Genomic DNA, 21,517 nt, shown 5'->3' with positions numbered 1-21,517 from the left:
TCTCTGGAGAACGGTGTATGTTTCTGTTTGCGTATGTGCATGCGCGACGCACGCAAAAGAGAGAGCAACTGCAAAATGTCCCCGCTGCTTTGTACACATTTGCATACCGCGTTTCGCGTGTGCCTCTCGACGCGTGAAATCCGGCTATAGCTACTTCTCCTTTTACTGTTCAGGTTTGAGACAATTGAGTAATGTTGGAAGAGGTTTGAGCGTGTTTTATAATACGTTATGGCTTGTAGGTTGGAATTTTTGAACGAAAGGATAGAATTTAGGTGAAAATTAATGGATTAGCATACTTTTACAGAACATCATTATGCTTGATAAGAGCGACGAATTGTGATTGCTACAGAAAAATGTGAATTTTATAGAAGTACAAGTTTCTATAAAAATTCGCAGTCTGTTCGCGAGAAGCTAATTTTTAAATAGCGAAATTTATCAGGAAACGTAAATCTATTAGAAGGATAGGGAAATTTTGTATTGGTTTCGCGAAACGCAATACAAGTAGAACGAAACGTTGATGGAAGTTGGATCTGGCAGCTCGCGGTCGGGTTTTCATAAGCCAGGGAATAACGGCTGGCAAAATGTTCCAGACACTTTGTACACATTTGCATACTGCGGCCCGTTTATGCGCGGCATACATAATTTAACCCTTGCTCTCCATTGACGGTTTTGCATTCGCCAAATACGTATAATGTTAGCGGTGGGGCGGCTAGATTGTCGGACGGTCGTTTGCATCATTCTGCTACTCACTCAGATCGTTCCTCGTGCTTTATTTTTCGTTTCTTCTTTTCTTTTGTTTTCGTTTATTTAGACTATTTTCCTATTAAAAGATATTAGCTTTTTAATAGATCCTTTTTTATTTCTTTCGTATCTTTTTTTTTCTAAAAGCTTCGAAGAATACGTATAATACATTTGTCTAAAAAATAGTTGTTAAAAGTTATTCAACGTTCTAATGGTAATCGATCGCTGTACGAATACTTTGTACATCCTCGCTGTAGTTTATCCGAGATAACTCGCAGACGTGAAATTATATTTCTAGCCTCAAATGTGCACGCAAAATGGACATACAGAGATGCAAAGGTGGATCCAACGGTGGTGATTCGATCGAAAACGTCGTCTAGGAATCCAGCGAATCGCGAGAGGCCGCGAGAGAACGCGGAACAATGCGACCACTCGAGCGCGAGCATTTAATTGTTTCCGCTCCTGTCCGCCGTCGTTTTCATTTCTGCGGAGCGTCTCTAAGCGTCTCCCCGCTCGTTAGGTAGTTCCTCTCGGAACCGGAAGATGCCGATGCTAAGTTACCCTCTCGCCCTCGTGCCCTGTTGAGGCTACCATGGTCTCTCGTCTATCGAAAGACCGGTTGGTACGATTTAATTCACTTGTTTCGAAGGATCAACTTTTGCGGTGATGAGCTCGTGATAACGATGCTGCTTAAAACGTAAGACTGTGATCTTAAAAGAATTTTTCAAAAAATTAAGCAATTGAAAGATATTCGAAGTATTTGAGATAATATGCGAACTATTAATGATTTTCTTAAAACCTTGTGCCTTGCGTTGTGTTAAACAACAGAAACACAAAATTAGGTTTACACAACAAAATATATATTTCGTGTATCCATATAATTATCTAAACACTACGCTATAAAGTCAGAATTTCTATAATTAAGCTTTTCATCGCTTAATTTGACGTTCATCTAATAAAATTTTATTGTACAGGTTTGATAATGCTTTAACCATATAATTAAACCTTCTTATTCTGACTCTAACAAGTTGTATTTCTTCGTTAAAAACGTTCGTATATTATACGTCAAGGATATAGATATCCATGATACATTATTGCTATCGAAACATATGTCATGAAACATGGTCAGCGATGGTTGCACAGCCACGTGACAGGCTGGCTTAATACAACGAGATCACTATCACGATTTTATAGGGTGCTTGTGTACCTTGACGAACAGCTCAATCGTTTCGAGGATCAAGATTTCTATATTGTTGCCGCCACGTGCAGCTTTACGCTTAAACGTGCAACACAAGTCTGTATTTAATGTCTTGTATTTACTCATAGGTAATTTGTGATTGAGTTTTCATAGATCAGTAACGCAAATTATGTCACGGTTTCACTTCGTTCAGAATGATCAATGAAGCTTGATTGGAACTATATAAAACTGCTTCTGGTTAGTGTCGTAATTAATCGAAGCGAAATGTGTAACAAATTCTTGAATCATTATATATAATTAAAAATTTCAACACAGTGTAGATAGTGAGTTAACTAACAAATCTTTGTATTTACTGATAGATTTATAAACTTTTCCCGAAGTTCATTAAACATAGATAAATCACTAGAAGTTATCAACGATTTACCTTCGATGTATTTTGAACTGAAAACAAATGGCACGTTTAAGATCGAAATTACTAGAAATATTAACCTTGAAAATTTGGGTGATATACACTTCCGAAACTCAAGATCAAACAAAATAGTTGCGAATCAAATCGAGGAATTCCATCAAATTACTTACAAATCAAAATCATATAAGACATCGAAAACTTCACAAAACTACCCGCTTCGAAAGCGATTATATAAATCACCAAACCTATTAACTCTAAGTGGAAACGAGGAAATATCTTTTGATGCGAAGATGAAAAGTATAGATCCTCCCGATTTCGATTCTGAAACTCTTGATTTCCGATTTTTCGATGATACCTCTGGGATCAGAGAGAGAGAGAGAGAGAGAGATAGAGATAGAGATAGAGAGAGAGAGAGAGAGAGAGAGAGAGAGAAGGCAGGACTGCCGAATCAGTCTCCCCCGGGATTTTCGAGATGGCTTCTTCCCAGCTTCCGTAATCGAGTCGCGAGCCAGAGAGCAGAGCACACGCGTATACTAAGCGCGTGCGCGGGCACGCACACTGGCGCTACGCGCAGATCCATGATTCTATACATCCCTCAAATCCCGCAGACTGTGTATAACCCGTAATCCACTGGTCTATTCTGCGCGATACGCCGCGGCTTGGTGTATTCTGACCCGGTAATATACGTGCGCGGTCCATAATGTAGATACATGTTCGACGTGTACGTGAATTTGTACGAACACCCGTAACAAACCTGATCATTCTTATGCAACATATTTCATACTTTTATTATAACGTAACTAACGCAATGAAGTGTAGATAAAGATGTCTTTCACCTGTTCGAAATTTGTTTACATTTTCATATGATACGTGTATTGTGCATATTTTTAGACTTCTAAAGTTCCCATAAATACGTAACGGCTGATTTTCTGTAAATATGTACCAACGCTGTATACATGTTTGAGTATTTCAACTTATATAGTAATTTATATAAAAATCTCCCTACAATTCCTTTCTTTTCCACAGACTATACCTCCTGTAGACTTATCTAAATGCGTTACGATACGAACTGGGAAAGGTAAAAAGGAAGACCCTGGTTGAACCACGTCTCTGGTTAGGTTTACTTTACCGATCGGTGTGGATCGAATAGAAGACTGTGATTCGATGTCCTTCGAGAGTCTGCTCCGTCTTTATCCCCGTTGATCTTGTAGGAGGAAATTGGAATATCCGTGAAGCATCAAAAGTCTGGGATTCGTTCTAGCGACGCTAGTTGCTCGATAGGAATGGTTGTTGGTGTTGGTTGAGAACCAGGCGATTGGAATGGATTCCTGGATTAGCGACCGCGTATAGGGCTTTTTAAAAGCTCTTTTTCACGTAGTTTTAGTTATACCGGAAAATTGTTCAAATGGTTTTGCCTGACGTAGTAAATATCGCGAATGGAATTGTTAACGCGTTGATAATTATTGAAGTAGAAGACAAATTTGAAATATAATATACACCTATTTATCTGATAAGTGTTCTGACATTTTGGTCGATTTATAACATCGTCAAAATCGACACTTATAGCAACACGAATTAATAGTTAGAAATTACATTTACTACTTCTTAAGTCTAAATTATACACGCGTATTTAAAAATATAGCAATGATATAATTGGTACGAGAAGGACGATATATGGGAGTTGCTGAGCGTCGTTGTTCGATCACAGGGCGTGCAGGATATGGCTGCAGTTGCTTGACCGATGCTCCTAATTCCGTCGGTCGCGCGGACGTCAAACAAACAACCGGCAATTAAATGCAAATACGGCTAATGCGTTCTGGGTCGAATGTGCAAGTCACCGGGCTCGTTATGGAGATCCACCCGCGGCCATGTTGTTTCCATTCTCGGCTTGTACGCGTTTACACGGCCCTCCCTGTCTCTTTCTATCGTTCCCTCTTTGTGTTACCGGTCGATATCCAACGCGTTTTAAACCGCACGCACCGGAGATCGAGCAAGTCGAAAAGCAACCAAAGAAAGATGCCGACGTGGATAAAGCGGTACGAACAAATACACGAAAATATCGATCGACGATCCGACGAATTTCAGCCTTCTGACACTCCTTCTCATTCTTCGGACGCATTTTGGACGGAATGTGACTGTGACTGATTCTGATGGAGAACCGAAAGCGAACCTGCCGTCAGGTTAAGTATACATACGTATAGCGACTGCGAAAAGTATTGCCACGTAATCCTTATTTTTCTAACGACCACGTTTTCCCACATTTTTGTGGTCATATGAGAGTACTATTAAACGATATGGGATTTAATATCGAGTTTGACGATGTCATTAAATTTTCATTAATATCGTAAGTAATTGGTACTTTTCGATAAATGACGTATCGATCAAACATATAAATAATATATATTACAAATTACATGTTTAAAAGGTTAATACGGTTATCTTTGCTGCGGTCACTTTTTCCTGATTCTTGTCTCTGCGTCTCAGATCAACTTCCTTCCGTTCGAATATCAAATACAACACAGAACTTTCTTTCGTTTTTGTTCCGTCTTGGAATAAACAAAAGTACATGTGAAATCTTTATTGGCAAAGCTGCGACAATGATATAACTCGAAAATCACGATTTTAGGGAAAAGCTGGCTTGAATGTTTTGAATCGTTGTAATTTTGTATGAATTCTAAGAATTTCTTTTTCGTGAAATATAATTATTCAAAGTTCAAGGATTGAAATTCAGTTCTTTCGAAAACATTTTCATCGCGGCTAAATAATCGCTCGTGTCAAGAAAAATACCTGAAACAAGACACACCAATTCTTTTTTCCTCTACTAGTTTCCTTGGTCTCCCAGAGGCATCCTGAAGATATCGCTTATCATTACGAAGTTGCACGTATTTCGTCGGACGTCTAACGGTGGATCGGTTATATAGAATCCTAACTGAATCTCTTCTCTCCGAGGAGATCTCTTCTCGTTGGCTCCCTTCTCCATTGCTTTCCACGCCACACACCACACATTTGTTCTCTATCTCTCCTTTCCTTTCACCTTATCCCCACTGCTTCGTGTTCTGTTTCTCTTCCTTCCACAAGTTCGTCGTCCTTCTCTCTTCGACGAGTTGTTATATAGGGTGTCCCAGTAAGCATACGATACAATTGACGAGCGGCGATTGTACGAGAAAAAATAAGTCGAAAATATCCAACAAAGTTTGTTCGTGTAGTGCTCTGTTTTCGATAAAATCGAATTCGAAAATGTGTTTAATGTATGTATATTTAGTTAATAACGGATTAGACGCGAATAAACAATCAGCAAAGACTTGACGAGTGAAAAACGCGGAATAAAATTTGTTGGTTAGAGACCTCATTTTCAAGAAAATAAAGTTTAGACGTATTTAAGATTAACTTTAAAATTTTCTCTGAATGCGTTCTAGAAAAAATTTTTATTTTATATCTTCGACTTATTTTTTCACGCAGAATCATCCCCTTACCGAATGTAACGTAATTATTGGAATATTTTGTATATCGTTTACATTAATTTAGTTGCTTTATAAATTACAATTTATTTCTTAAAATTATATAATTATCATCTTAGATCAATACTCTATTATATTTCTTCAAATTTAAATTTAAAAAGTCCAGATAAACACACATTCAAAAATTCTAAATAAATCTTTCTTGATCTAGTTGTATGCGGCACCCTGTATATAGCGATGTTTCTATATAGGAGGTTTTGGGTCTTTCTCTGTCTGTCGCGTTTTGCCAGCCCCACCCGTCCCTTCGGGCCACCAATCCTGAGTAAAGTTTGTTACACAACTCGGCGAACTTTCGAAAATGGTCTGCCTCCGCCAAGTAAGCTGTTCTTGGCTCCCTCGTTAGCCAGACTTTCCTCTTTGCCACGAGACTTGCCAGCTATCGTGTCGGACAATGTATAGGACAGTGTTTCCCAACCTTTTTCAGGTCGACATCCTCTTTTCTAATAGCCAAATAACCTACAATCCCTCCCCAATATAGAAGAAAAACATTTTTAATCTTTAGTGTGGAAAGACGAGTCTTTCGTATCTGATAATTTGATTAGAACTCGTAACACTAGATCAAACATTTCGTGCGTTCTATTTTCTGCTATTTACTATATAGTGTATTTATTAAAAATTTTATGCGGAGGAGAATGTACAAAGACATTATGTGAATTTCTTCGGATATTTTTAAAGACTATCATTCAATGAAAGGCGCATCAGACATGGAAAATACATTTACGTTTTAAAGATACTGTAAATATGTTCATATGGTAAGGATTGATGAGGTAAAGGAGAAACGCTAAAGGTAGGTATTTTAGAATATAGTTTCTTGTTTACAAAATTTTTACAAAAATTCATACAAACACCAACTCGATAGTTACATTAAAACATTAAAACAAAAAGAAACTAAATTAACATCAACCTCAAACACAAAGGAGCGCCGTAACAACCGAGCAAAAAGCTTCATGCGCTGTGCCAGTCTGTGTTAATTGCAGATTTCGTGGCGTAGGATACCCAACGACTTCTGTATATGACAATCTTCCATGCTGCGAAAACGTTTTTGCCTTATAACAAAGAGCAAAAGCCAGCCCCGTTGTATACAAAGAAATCCCAGTTTAGACAGAACTCATCAAGATAATTCACCATCGCTTATCATTAACTGGTTCCACGACCGATGTCCATTACCATAAATATCAGATATGTAGATACGTTAAAACACGTTCGTAGTTGGTTTCGTGCTCGACACATTATGGAAATTGCGTTTCACTGCACTACGTGAATTTTATCGATCTTTTTACGTGATACTTTCTGATTTTTGACTTTACTTATTAAGGCGTCCTTTTATTTTAAATGTAGCAGTAATGTAATTACGTGTATAACCGAAAGATTGGTATCTCGGGAGTGATTAAAACGATCCCTTTTAAAAATGATTGCGATAAGGATGATTGTTTTTATGGGAGAATGCACTTGCTATAATGCACTCTTGAGAATGGTGGCGCACCTTGCGGATATACGTTCCGCCATCTGTTGGACAGGTATGATTGTAGTTAATGAAGATCAATAATAAAATCATTTATCAACAATTAAATACATACCATACTGATGCATAACATAAAATTTCTATCAAATACATTAATGTAGAAAGAAAAACAAAATTCTTATCTATATATTTTATAAGATCAAATCAAAGAAATCCACGTGAATAAATATGTGATTCGAGGAAAAAAACAATTTTTATCCATATATTTCATAAAAAAATTAAATATATTCTCAAAACTGCACTAATGTCAATCTACAGAATTTTTATGAAAGATTGTGAATATCTAATAAGTTGTGCAAAATGAAAAGATAAAATAAGTATTTGTATTATCGAATGACGATAAGATAGTTTCCCGCAAGAAATTCTCCTAATCATCTGTGCTCTCACCACAGATCTATCATTTAAGGTAACAAATTATCAAAATCTATGAAAACAGTAGAAGTGAAGAGATTCTCTTTACTTACATATGATTGCATGTAAACCATAATTGTATTTATATTTGTTATAAATAAGGTAAAATTTACCCACTTGTATTACACGTCTCATTGTAAGGACTATTCAATATATTTATGTACCTATGTTTCATCTTTTAATATTTAATGCTTCATAATTATGTAGTAGTTATCTATATTATCGACAGTGTATTTGCTTTTTTAGATCTTTATACTGTTTGCTAAGTAGATACATACATTTATTTACTTTGTTTGGCTATACATTACTTTGTTCTACTGTCAAAGGTCTATTCAAATCGTTTACTACAAGTAGTATAAATCAGTATTTATCAATCAATCCTCGCTCTATCACGAGTCAGTTCATAATTTAATCAGATATAATTTCGCTGCGATATAATTACAGATACACTCGTAAAAATAAAGTAACACAGTGAATATTTTGTTTAAAAGAATTTAAATATATATAACAAAAAGTAAAAAGCAGAATTTTTTTGTTTTTCGTGGAAAAAAACAAATCTGGACCAGGATCGTTTTTGTTATGATTATAAGTCCTTCAATTACATGCAGTCTGTCGCTTCCTCGTTTATTTATCTACTCGTGTACTGCGCGAAATAATAAATTTTTTCCCCCTTCTTCTTTCTCACCACTGACCATATGTCAACTGTCGTTAATTTACAGCTGTATAATACTGTCAAATTCGTAGATTTATCGCCATCCAGCTCGTAAATTCCGCTCTGAGAGATTATGTGGACTTATCTTTCTGCCGTGGTATAGAATTATAGAGAATTCACAGCTGTTGGATCACTATGACGATTCGTTAGATATTCTTGGGATTAAATGCAAAATAAAGGCACTGAATATTTCCTTTATATGGCAAACACTTACAAAACCGTGTATTTAAGTTTTTAAATCTACAACTTTATTTAATTTATGTAATAAATCGTGTAATCAAAATTGTATCTATTAAGTGCCTTACAAATGAATATAAAGCAACAAAAAATAGAATTAACGATGAAACAAAATCTTTATTTGTTGATATCTTTATTAAATCCTTAATTTTTTATCCAATTTTTAAGCTGATATAATAACTGATCCAAGACTTTTAAAAGAAAATTATCATTTTGCTGATTAAAATTTGCATACGTAATCACCCTGTATTTATTTTAAATTATACCATACTAAATTTATCATACAATACTCGTATCTTCCTAATTTATATAACACAACGAACTATCAACAAGTAACGAAGCTTATGTTATAAAAGAACCTCCCGTATAAGGCTCATAAAGTTCGAAATAACCAGGAAGGAATTCATTAGGAGAAGATTGAAAAGAATAACGGAAGTTGGAATGTATTGGACCATAAGAAGTGATTTCGGAGATAGGAAACAACGATTCGCGTCGTGGAAGATAGTAATATACAGTCTGTCGATACGTCGATCGAGATAACCGGATACCCGATAAATTCGGCGACGATAATTCGCGTATCTCTACTTTTATCAGTTTCAATGTCGTATCGTAAGCGGATATCGTAAATTCGTGAAGGTAAATCCCGTTTGCTTGTGTGCCACCACTTTATCACGCTATCGCTTTAATTATACCAACTACTATAACTTCGCGTTCATTTTCCTCCATTTCGACACAGTCGATCAAACAAAGAAGAAATTGAAAAAATGTATACAAAATTATTTGTCAGTTGCACAGCATTAAAACAAGTTATTTATTAACAGTTAATACAAAAAGTTACGAATGCAAATGGAAATGCATACGTGTGTTCCATAACCTCAACTACTCTGAATACATAATAAGATGGCACCATGCTCGATCGATCATTGGGAATTTTTATTTGTTCACGTAATATTTCGTTCGATATTCGTTAGCGTCCCACGGTTGAAAAATACGCTGCCGTACGAGCAAAAATCCATTCCGTTGGCTGTGTCACAATTAATATAGCACCGATGGTGTGCGTACGCAATATACAATTTTAAATAGTGAATTCGACGCTGTGTCACAGCAAGCATTTCGATGATTAATGCGCGCGGAAATTTCGAACCAATGACGAAACACCGGCGAAATCCAGCAGACGGTGAATCATGACGGTGTGCACGATTTGATAAATCACAGTTTTGCTCTCGCGCTATAATCCACGATTTTTCACTCGTTCTCAACAGCTTCTTCGTACACTGAAAAACGTAAAGAAATACGATGTCCTAATCTTATCACTTGCTTCGAATACGATGATTTGCTTGGAATATTTCAGTTTTTTACAAGCAACGATGAAAATTAATTCTATGATCGAAAGTCGAAACGAATATCCATGGTAACCCTGTTGTGTGCTTTAGATCATCTTCGATAGAAATTATATGTTTAGAAAATTTGTTTAAATGTTTAGAAGATCTTCCAGGAAAAGTACAAATTTGAACAAAATTCACGAGTCAAATTTCGTTTAGGACGTAAATGGTGAAAGACGGACCGGTTGAATCAGCAATATCTGGTAGTTTGGAAAATTCGTAGTGAAAGTTAAGAAAGATTTAGCAAGAATTAAACTTTTTGCCGTCTATAATTTCATGCGTCTCTTTTTTGAAAAACCGTTCATGTTTTTTAGTAATGAATTCCTTCGAATCTTCTAGAGTATTTTATTTTTTCATCTATGTGTTTGGAATAAGTTTCGTAAAGACCACGATAGATGATAATAAGAGCCACACTATATTTGGTGAACGAGACAAGCAGAGACGAAGACTCTAGTCATGATTCTATCGCAAAAAGAAAAGAATAAATCTGTTTTATCAACGAATTTTTGACATCTATTTACCTAATTGTAAGAGTATTCGTCTAGACGTTGGATTATTTGATTGAGATTTATAATAAAAAACCACGAACTTTTCGAGAAATTTAATATCTGAATAATTAAAAGTAATTACGAGTAATAATAAAATATAAAGATATCAATCATTAAAAGGAAACATTCAAAGTCTATAAAATACAATGAGATAGATTCTCGAAGCATCATAAAAGGTTACCGTTAGACTGTGTCGGTAACGTGTATATTCCATTTCACTGTTTATTCTTTAACGTTTCATTAAGTGTAATGGCTTGCTTTCCATTACCGCCAAATGTACTTTCAGCCTCGTGGTCGGTTTGCCTGTTATCCGTGCACTTGGTAGTAATTGCTGGTGAGCCTAGCGAATGCACTTACCTTAAATGACGATCAGAAGATACAAAACGGCACTGTTTGCCTGACTTTAACGTGTTCCGTATTCAGGAAAAAAAAAAACAAGCATTTTAACAAAACTTTAGATCCACGAGAAGAGAAATTAGGAAAATTAGAATATTTAATCAGTTATTATACAACACATTAATAAAAAATTCCCTTCCAATCTTGCTAAATATACAATAAAACTTAACGTCATCAAGGAACGCTACGAATTTTCTGAAGTATTCCGATAAATTATTTCCGAAGCATGAAGGTAAAAATATTCAATAATCGTTACTCAATAATGATATTTTAGTGGGAACACGAACTCAAAATATATTTAAACGCCTGAGTATGTGTATGTATATAGATATATGTATATGTATATGTATATATGTATATATTTATAATCGCGTTCATCATAAAAGTACAATAATAGCTTTATATCAAATCACGAGGAGAAATTCAATATTCACACGGTAGGCGCGGACAATTAGCTCTTAAAGGTACCGATTTACCGAGGACTCTTTTCGTATGTTCTTTTTGCATATTTTCTCTCTTCCTCACTCTCTTTCACACTCTCGTGCTCTCTTTTTCTTTTTATTAAAAAAAAAAAAGCTTTTTGTGTGTGATACATCAACGAGTATGGTCTCTTTTCCTTATCATTCTTCCTTTCTCACTCTTCCACTCTCTTTTTTTATTGCAATAACGAATAAAACAAACGACGCTAGAGCAACGCGGAAAATGTACTAGAATACTATATAAACAAAGAAAAAATACATAGACAATGCAGCAATAACAACAGTTACAAAAGAAACGCAATTGGCTGTTTCGTTCACGACGGAATGACTGATACATATGCTGGATCACAAAGAAATCTGAGTTCACATGCTTCTGACACAGGATGTCAAGTTCGTTCATTGCACGAGAACAAAGTCATGTAAACCCTTCTTTTTTCTTATACAGAGAAACAAATTTCCTTATTCTTCTGTTTCATTCATAATTTTTCCTATTTACTTCTTTCGCCTCCCCCTTTTGGCCAACCTGCTATCCTTCCACTTTCATACTCACATTATCCAATGAAACATTTTCTCATAACCTATTTTAATCTGTTAACCGGGTCATATCCATAATCTTAAAGTTAGAAGTTAATAAAAATTTTCAAATGGCTTGATTTTAATCTTCGGTGGCTATCGTGAGTGAAACTTTAAACCGTGTAAATACTATTACAATGTTATTATTTGTAATCACTGTGAACAATCATTTTTCTACTCTTCACCTGATATTTAATTCTGTTAAATTCAACTTTATTCACTTTTTAATCCAGGAGAAATATGCTGCAAATAACTTTCCGCGAATATCTATGATAGCCTTCAAAGATTAATTATCTCAAATATAGATATACAATTTATTTTCAGTGGAAATGAAATGAATTAAAATATGTTCATTCAAATAAGGAGATCGTTGTCTTCGAGGTTAGGAATCTAAGTGATCTCGGTTAACAGGTTAAGATGTTTCGGATTTATCTCCTAATTGAAATCAATACGCAGTGCCCTTCACCATGTAACATGAAAAATCATCAGAAATATTACAAGAACAGAATAAAAACAAAAAAGTTATACCAGTGAGACTCGTAAAAATATTCGTAATTAAATACAAGAACGAGTCAGTTGCACAGTATACGCACCGTATTCATATTCGATAGCTCGTTTAAGTACGATACTTGTTCGATTTCGATTCACAAGCTTATTTCCACCTAGGGTGCGACGTGACGGTCAGGATAGTAGGCACTAAAAAAGGGCAGACGAAACGGTGCTGTGTCAAGGGCGTTGTAAATCAGGCACTTCATAATGTCCGTCGCCCTTTTCGTGTCGTTCGTCTACGAACCATTGAGTACTTCCGGCTTTTTAAAAAGTTAATTCGCCGTTTATACACTCGTGGCGCTGTTGTGCACTCGACAAAATCAGCGATGCGCCTGACCGTTCAAAAAAATATACCTAAACACCTTGTTCACCGCCATTCACACAACCGCACTGTCAATTTTATTATATAGCGAACAACAGTCACACTTTCTTCGTACAGTGTGCCAAAAAAAAAAAAAAGTGAAATGTGTCTTTACTATCACGTTTCGAACGAATTTCTCTTGTCCCTTTCGTCATTCTTCCGCCATTTTGTCCATTCGAATTTTTATACTCTTCCATTTTTTCTCTTTATCACTCGTTTCTTCTCCTCTTCCTTCGATACATATTACATTATTTTGTTCTTGTTACTTTGTTGCATGTTTCATTTGTCTCGGATCACTTCGAACGATCTTGACACGCGGTTCTTTTGAATCTTGATCGTCACAGATTTTTAATAACCAACACGTAAGTAAGTTATTGGTTTATTCGTGATCTTGAGACTGAATGACCTTCTTCCAATAGGTCGTGATGGCTGGTTTGGTTGAATCGGCGAGGTTAGTTGGATTTAGGTCATTAGCTCCGTCGTGTCGTCCGCGTATACATCGTCCGGAGGTTCCACCCTCACAGCTAGCTGCGTGTAACCCTTGTTCGTTTCTCTCCTTCCTGATATTGCCTGTAAATTGAACAGCATATCTAAAATTTCGGTTCTCTGATGGCAAAACGGATAATAATATTTTAAATGTAATATTGAAATCGTTTATTAATTTGTTTGCTTTCGATTTTTGTCTGTTCTCCAATACAGCAAGAGTTGGTTTTATATTTGTATTTTTAAGAATTGGTTGTATTTTTAAGAACTACAAAATAGCATATGATCAATACTTCGGATGCTTTTTGAAAATTGATTGATTTAAAAGATCGATTTAATGGAAAGGTATTTAGTCAAGAATTAAGAATGAAAATAATATAATAGATTGATTTTATAAAGAGATAGATTTGAACTTTCACATAACATAAATCAGGTACATACCTGAAGAGCGATGAATATGGTAGCGAACAGAGCAACAGATATGAGACAAATGGCGACAGCTATAGTCGTAGTCGCTGTTATCGCCAGCGAAGCCGAATCGTTTTTATCGGTCGTTCCTTCGTAGTTTGCATACACTTCAGAAATAGCTGTGTCAGCCGAGGCAAATTCTGTTCCTGGCACTCTTCTTTTACCAGCTGGTGAGCTGTTCCTGCAGCCACCTGTATTAACGTTTAGAAAAACGTTAGTTAATTGATTAACGCTGATTAATTCCATATTGAGCGAAATAAAATTCTATAAAACAATTCAAAATAGTGTTCGATTTTTTAATAATTCCTTAGCACAATTGTACTAGGCTATTATTAATATTTAAATGTGTACATTCATGGAATTTTTTTCTGATTTCGAAATTATATTCGTGAATTTAAATCTTAGAAAATTTATGTTCTCAAGTTATTTAATATTTCTCAGTCCAATAATGACTAATTTCTCTTACCAGTTTCCGGATCACAAAGACAGCACTCTTCAGCCAGTGCTCCCTTCTCGTTACCCGTGCAGCAAGGAACGCACTGATTGTTCAACTTATCCAGATGCAACGGTGGCGAACAGGCCGCGCAACTAAATTTTCCTGGACCAGTACATCTTCGACAGTCGGAATGGCAATTTTTACAGAGCTGCGTCAGGGGATCGTAGTATTGCGCTCCAAGACATTCCATGCAGAGGCCACCCTCTAGCATCGAATGGGGTGGGCAAGAAGTACATTCCATCGGCCCTTCTCCTGCAATGCATTCACGCGTTAATCTTTCTTTCACACAGATACACTTATATGAGATATACTACTGCTCATAAATATGCAGACAGTTTAACTGATTTATAATAATACATAGTACATGTACATTGGTAAAGTACATAAATTAGTGAGAAATGAATGGCTAAAGATAATATCCAACAATAGAATACAGTATTTATATAACAGTTAACAATTTTTAACTTATAAAACTTTAACTTATAAAAACTTTTTAAAAAATTCACTTTTAAGTTCAGTTTAAAAATTACGATAAAAATTGATATACTTTTCTTAATTTTTGCTTTTTATCAATTTTCATGAAAATTTATATATATAAATTTCAATTGTTTAATACATAAAATTAACCGTGATACTGTATCTCATGAGAATTTTTTTGTCATGTTTGAAAAAACCGAAACACGCTGGTATTTTTCTTATATACCTTTGCAGGTACGACAGTAATGGTGACACTTCTGGCAGCCGAAGTTAGATTTGAAGAATCCTTCGGGACACTCTGGATGACACTCGCCCGCTGCTAGTTGCCAACCACGAGGGCAGGTCACGCATTGATCTCTTCTGGGTCCAGAACACGTTTTGCACGACAGGTAGCATTTCGCGCACTGACCTCGATCGCTGTAATATCTGTGTTGAAACAAGATTTTTCGTTTCATGCATTTATCGACGTTCGTGTTATAAAGATCGTAGAAGTTTTTAGAATTTTAGATTTCTCTGTAAGAAAGGGGTTGAAATATTTCAAGTTCTATAACAATTTAGTAAAAATGTTTTAGGTTTGATAGAAGATCATCTCTCAGTTGCTAATTTCTTATCGAAAAACTAATATATAACAAAATAAAAACTAAACGAATAGACAAGAAACGAAAGGTAAAAGAAAAAAGGAAAAATATTTGATTTTTCTAAAGCAAACTTACCCCTGAGCACAAGAGGACCTGCACTCTCCACTCTGGAGTTGCAATCCATCTTGACAGGCAGTGCAGTTCAGTCGAGACACGCACGTTTTGCAAGTATGCAAACAAGGTACGCAGACGGGTCTAGAGGGCTGCGCCATTGAATAATAACCATCGTCGCACTGATACACACAGCGTTTCCCTTGAAGGAGCAGCGATGTTTGACAGGAGACGCAATGATCTTCACCAGGTCCAGCGCAAGTTTTACACGAAGTATGGCACTGCTTGCAGTGGCCATTTTCGTAATATTCCGATGTATCGCAACGATCACGATGTTCAGGAGCGCAGAGGCTTTCTTCGTTCAAGCTCCAGCCTTCGATGCAGCTTGTGCAGGTTGACATGGAGCAGGTAGCACACCCAGGTGGACATGGAACGCATTCGCGACGCTTTTTGTCCGCTCCATAACCCGCTGGACAAGACGCTCGACATGATCCTGGGATTTGTAAAATTCATTTTAAATTAAAGCTTAAATTGTACCGTTGAATTATAGCTGACTATAATATCAGGTAGAATAATAAATTCATTCGAGTTCTTTTAAAAGAGTACGTCAAATGTTTATTGCGTTCATATAAAATCTATTTATCTTATTTTATGGTTCAATAATACCAGTTAAAAGTTAAGGGTTGATTTAATACTTAATTGTTGTTTGATTAATTTATCGAGATGAAAGATGCAATTTTTTGCATCCAATTTTGTTGTCAATTTTTATTTGGACCAATTTGTTATTAGAAAACGTAACAACAAATTTCACCACGACTACTCTTTATCTTTATTCCATTCAAACAGAATAGCTAATGAAGAACGAATCGATGAAACTTAAAAGCATGATTTATTCGAAACACTGAGCCTCTTACGGATACCTAGCTACCAAGAGAAATAGGTTTGTAGGTTATCGGTTGCACCCGAGTGTCGTTTTTAAGGATTAACGTCCGGACGACTACGTACCGTTCAGAGAAAACAATCCGGGTCGACAGGAGATGCATTGGTTCTCCGCGGTGCCATTGCAAGTTTCACACGTGGAATGACACGGTGCACAGTTGTAATCTTGTGTTTCGTAGGTGTACAGGGGACAGGCTGCATAACACTTGTTTTCGTACATAACAAGGTGATGCTCACAACTGGTGCATTTGTCCGGTCTGTCCTGGCAACTGGCGCAATTCGCCTCGCAGGGTACGCATGTACTGTTCTCTGTATCTGGAAATATCCGATCACTATTCATTTAGATTGTTTTTGTTATAACTTTTTATTATTAATATATTTGTTGCGAATAACGCACAAGGTGTTTCCATTCAAACTTTTGTATTTCCTGTCAATGCATAAACAGCGTCTACAGTCTATTGATTAGATCTTCTAAGTAGAATAATTTTACTTTAATAAACTATATACATCAAATCTTTTGTAGTCCATCCGAACCAATTTTAATTAACAAAAAAAAAAAAAAAAAAAAAAAGGAGGAGGAAGAAATGGATCAAGTTAATTTCAATTCAAATTCAACGGAAATTATTCCTCGTACTATAGTATTTATGAGATCTTTCACTTTATCTTCTATTTCTGTTACTAATATTAATTCGAGAAAATTTAGAAACAATTCAAAAAGTTAGTTTCAATTAAATAAACTGACACTATTTTACTAAATTTTCTACTTTAGTTATTATTTTACTTTACTAAATAGTTTTTATTTCACTGAAAATGCACTTACTCTCGTAATATCCTTCCGGACATTGCTGGAGACACACTGCTAAATCAGTAACTCGTAGGTGAGCAGGTGCGCAGGAGAGACAAGAATCCTGACCAGCCCCAGCACAGATTTCGCAGGATTCATGGCAAGGCCAACAGACGCCACCTTGATTTGGAAAACTTCTCGGCGGACATCGACTCACGCACGTACTGTAATAACGATTTTTCAAAACAAAAATTCTCTCTAATTACTACCTTACCGTCCTAAATGTTTTCATCTCTTCTTTTAAGTCGTATTGGAAGGCTAAGTAAGCATACCTGTTAATTAGACACTTTATTCGATTCGCCAAAAGTATAGGTAAATCTTCCTTGTAAAACACCAAACAAACGGTGCTTGAAAATTAGATATGCAATGCAAATATAAAGAAGTTAATACTGTTTCTATAAAAAACAGATGTACGAAGAGGTAATATAGGAAAAGTAAAAAAATTTTAACAACGTTGTATGTGTGCATTGTTTCGTTCCTAGCGTGCAGTTTTAAAAGTTCCTCTTTAACATCTTATTTTTAGAACGGTGTAATTTAGAAAAATTGCAGATTTTTACCGCTGCCTTTTTACGAAAGATACTTTTGCTTCTAATTGGAACGGCGAAACCCTTTGTCCGAAGTTTTTCAGCAGGACAAACGCGGAAAGATGTATGTAAAGTATAGAAAGAGGAAAATATCGAGCGTTATAATTGTAGCACACGTAAAAATTCCTCTTGGCCAACGACAGAACATTTTGCACAGAATACGTCGGAAATTAAACCTGTTTTGTATGACGTATTATTTTCAGTTATATATTTTTAAAGAATTTATGTGATATTTGAAATGGTTTTACTCATTAAACAAATAAATCTGAATATATTATCTTCAATTATCTATTTGAAAACATGTATACGAAACTTAAAATATATCTACTGAAAAACAAAAATAAATCTGAATTTAACCTTTCCACGCTCGTTATTTTATTCGCTATTAACTAATTTAAAACGTTGCTTTAAAATGTCATCAGATAAAATTATTTTAAAAACCTTGCAGGTTATTTCTTCGGTGTAGATCTGATGCTACTTTAAAAAATGTCGGCACAAAGTGTAATGCTCAATTACAATGCGATCCACCCGAAAAATCATAAATATGTACCTATGTTACCTAACAATCATCGTGGAAGCTTAAAATCTCAAATAATAATCCTTAAATTCTCTAATAACTTCCTACAATATTTAAAGTTTATATTATCTTCTATCTTTATCTGCTAATACTAATAAACAAAAGACGTATTTGTATTAAAACGAGTCCATTATAATAAATAGCATGCAAAAGAAAGCAAGTAACGAAAACACAAAGAGCTCGCTTACTTGTCCAACCGGTAATTCTTGCAAGCAATGCACTGCGTGGGTCCTTTTCCATAACATCCCTGAGAATCACATTGAGGATCACAGTCATGAAGAATCTTTCTAGTAGTGTCCAGCGAGTCATCTCCGACTTGAGACGAAGACGATGGCGAATCGAAAGAGGATGACGTATCTCCAGGAAGCCGATTGGTCAGGATTGGCGCTGAAGAACCATCTAAAGTTGCCACTGATGCCTGGACATTGGATGCAGCTCCGACATAGGGGTAGCCCTGGTAGCCCTGAAAGGTAGACGAAGGAAAGAAGTCGACGTCGCCGCGATGGCCCAGCGCTAGCGGATCATCGTCTACAGGAAATGGATAATGCGCGGAGGCGTACGAAGAATGCGCTTGTACCGGGTTAAATTGTCGTGTCCGTATCCTGATCGGGTTGGTCGCGGTTCCGTAGAAGATCAACTGCCACTTCTTCAGGATCCCTGTAACAGTAAAGATTATAATTATAATATTCAATAATAAAGTCGACTTTTGTCATGATTGCAGATTAGAAAAATTTAATTTTGTTATGTATGGTATTGCAAATCTGAATAATCAAGTATGGTTATTAATATTTTTCATTTTTTTCATTTCCATATCCTTCTCTCGTTAAAAAAATATTTCCGTTCAAAAATTTCTCCACTAATTGGATATATCTATCCTTAGATCTAACAGTCCGATGATAGCATGAGTGACATGATTCCTGAAAAAATAAACACTAAATTAAATAAAAGAATATCTTCTGTTTATCGTAACTCTTAGATAAAAACAGTTGCCATCTGTTAAATATTTTATAATTAATAATAATAATTTTATAATATGCGATAAAGAACGTTTAGTAAAAAAAAGTTACACTAATATTCACAGTGTATCAATTTTAAACTTCCTTTCATAATTATTAACTGCATTTTTTTATAAAACTATATGTTTAACGTTTATTGTTATAAAAAGTTTAATATATTCTTCATTATATTTTAATTTCAATACATTTTCGAAATTATGAAAATGTGGCAAAATATAATTGGATAATATGTCAAAAAATGAAATTATAATTTATAGAAATTGAAATGCATGATTAGACAAGAATTCTCATTTTAATTTATATCGACATTTTAACCCTCCAAATGAGAATTTTGTTCAAACATATGGATCAAATGATGAAATCATCAGACCTATAAACATTAATTTATGATATAAATTCGCATAGCACATCAATCTTGAAGCGATACGGTTACTTGCCTGGAGAATTCACGTGTCGATTTCCTGCATTAATGATCTGCAGGGTCCATCGGCCGTCAGCCTTTTCACTCCAGAAATGCACACTAAGGAAAGGCCAGTCATCGAAGCTGGAACTAAGAACATCTCGCGGTCTCTCAAACAATAATGTCGACGTAGTACCCATTGGAGAGGTCAGCAGTAATCTCAAATTTCCACGTGGGAAGAACCTCAAAGACACCTGATTGAAAATTATTAGATATCGTTATCTTTCCAAAATACTAAAGTATAAAATACAGTATAAACACCGTTAATTCTATGTAAATATTTTGCATTACATTTATGCTTTACATTTAGAAAGAAATCAAATATATATATATATCCAATTATATGTACATGTATATAAGAATGTTCATCTGAAATAACTCATTACGTGTTGAATTTCATAAAATAATATTTGAAATAAAATTTGTTGTATTCGAGGCGCCTGATCAGGTGAATATATATAGTTGAATAATTTAATTTCGATTTTTTATTCCTTGTATTTTCCGCGATATTCCACAAAATCGTAAATTTAGCAGATATTTTGACTTTTAATGTACAGAAGACAAGGATAGTCACGAAGCGGTATTTTTGTATTTGCGTTGTTTTTGTCCTAGGTGAGTCGAATCCAATAAATTTTATTTCCAATATTTTTTGACAAAGTCAATAGATAACGAGTTATTTCAGGTGGTTATTTTCAGTGATTCACCCAATTAGATATTCGCGGAATACGGAATTATCGAACAAAAATTAAATAGAGCAGATTTCGCACGGGGGAAAAATAATTTTTTAAAATAATGTTTGCGCGTATGATTTGTTCGGAAATGAGAATATTCTCGTCATACATTATTTTCTGCGTAAGAATACCTTTCAACTCGGTTGAATACATTTTTAATGGTACAATCATTTAAATTCGCGTGTTACGAATAGTACGAACATTTGCAAGATTCCGGCCATAGACGCGACAAATTCACGGTATCATTAAAATGTAAATTTTTTTTAAAGCCGTTTTATGAATCATAAGCCAGAACAAAATATACATTTACATATACATAAAGTGAAAATAAATGTTATTATAAACGTTCTTGCATTTTCTCTTCCTTCCGTCAGATTTTTGCATACAATTACTTTATGCTTTTTTTTCGTCTAATCGTTTGTTTCCTTATCCTGAAATGTATCGCTCCATAAAAGAAGAATTTTTATTCATGTATATATAGGGAATTACAAGCATGGGTATATAACATTACCTTGTTAATGAAAATATAAGATAATAGTCTGTCTCTTTTTTTCTATGCATTGATTTAATACGTTTAGTTCCTGAATCTTTGGTGTACTCATTGAAAATATTCAATTCGTTTGTGATGTATTCGTAAGTGTCTACGATGCGAAATTCTAACGGTTGTGTATGGACATCGGTAATTATGCAAGATACAGTGAGCGTGCGATAATGGGT

The 21,517-nt window shown here is 35.2% G+C and overlaps 1 protein-coding gene across 2 annotated transcripts in view; it reads right to left on the bottom strand.

The window, feature by feature from the left end:
* Nucleotides 1-11,342: 11,342 nt before the first annotated feature.
* The window catches only part of Fur2 (furin-like protease 2), a 416,618-nt gene continuing 406,443 nt past the window's right edge, over nucleotides 11,343-21,517 (bottom strand). Inside the window, exons 8-17 of one of the 2 annotated variants that reach the window (XM_072020554.1) lie at nucleotides 20,047-20,263; nucleotides 19,171-19,250; nucleotides 18,782-19,056; nucleotides 17,409-17,596; nucleotides 16,655-16,903; nucleotides 15,674-16,142; nucleotides 15,187-15,386; nucleotides 14,454-14,735; nucleotides 13,961-14,178; nucleotides 11,343-13,606 (exon numbers count right to left, since the gene is read on the bottom strand). In XM_072020554.1, the coding sequence (XP_071876655.1) occupies nucleotides 13,499-13,606; nucleotides 13,961-14,178; nucleotides 14,454-14,735; nucleotides 15,187-15,386; nucleotides 15,674-16,142; nucleotides 16,655-16,903; nucleotides 17,409-17,596; nucleotides 18,782-19,056; nucleotides 19,171-19,250; nucleotides 20,047-20,263 (2,286 nt within the window). In that variant the 3' untranslated portion in view covers nucleotides 11,343-13,498. Of the gene's footprint in view, nucleotides 13,607-13,960; nucleotides 14,179-14,453; nucleotides 14,736-15,186; nucleotides 15,387-15,673; nucleotides 16,143-16,654; nucleotides 16,904-17,408; nucleotides 17,597-18,781; nucleotides 19,251-20,046; nucleotides 20,264-21,517 lie in introns of both variants that reach the window. The other variant, XM_072020553.1, reaches the window with a different exon arrangement.

The sequence above is a fragment of the Bombus fervidus genome, chromosome 17, assembly GCF_041682495.2.
Source record: "Bombus fervidus isolate BK054 chromosome 17, iyBomFerv1, whole genome shotgun sequence".
NCBI lineage: Eukaryota > Metazoa > Arthropoda > Insecta > Hymenoptera > Apidae > Bombus > Bombus fervidus.
The sequence above is the reverse complement of the archived record's forward strand: the minus strand, read 5'-3'. Positions and strand labels throughout refer to the sequence as shown.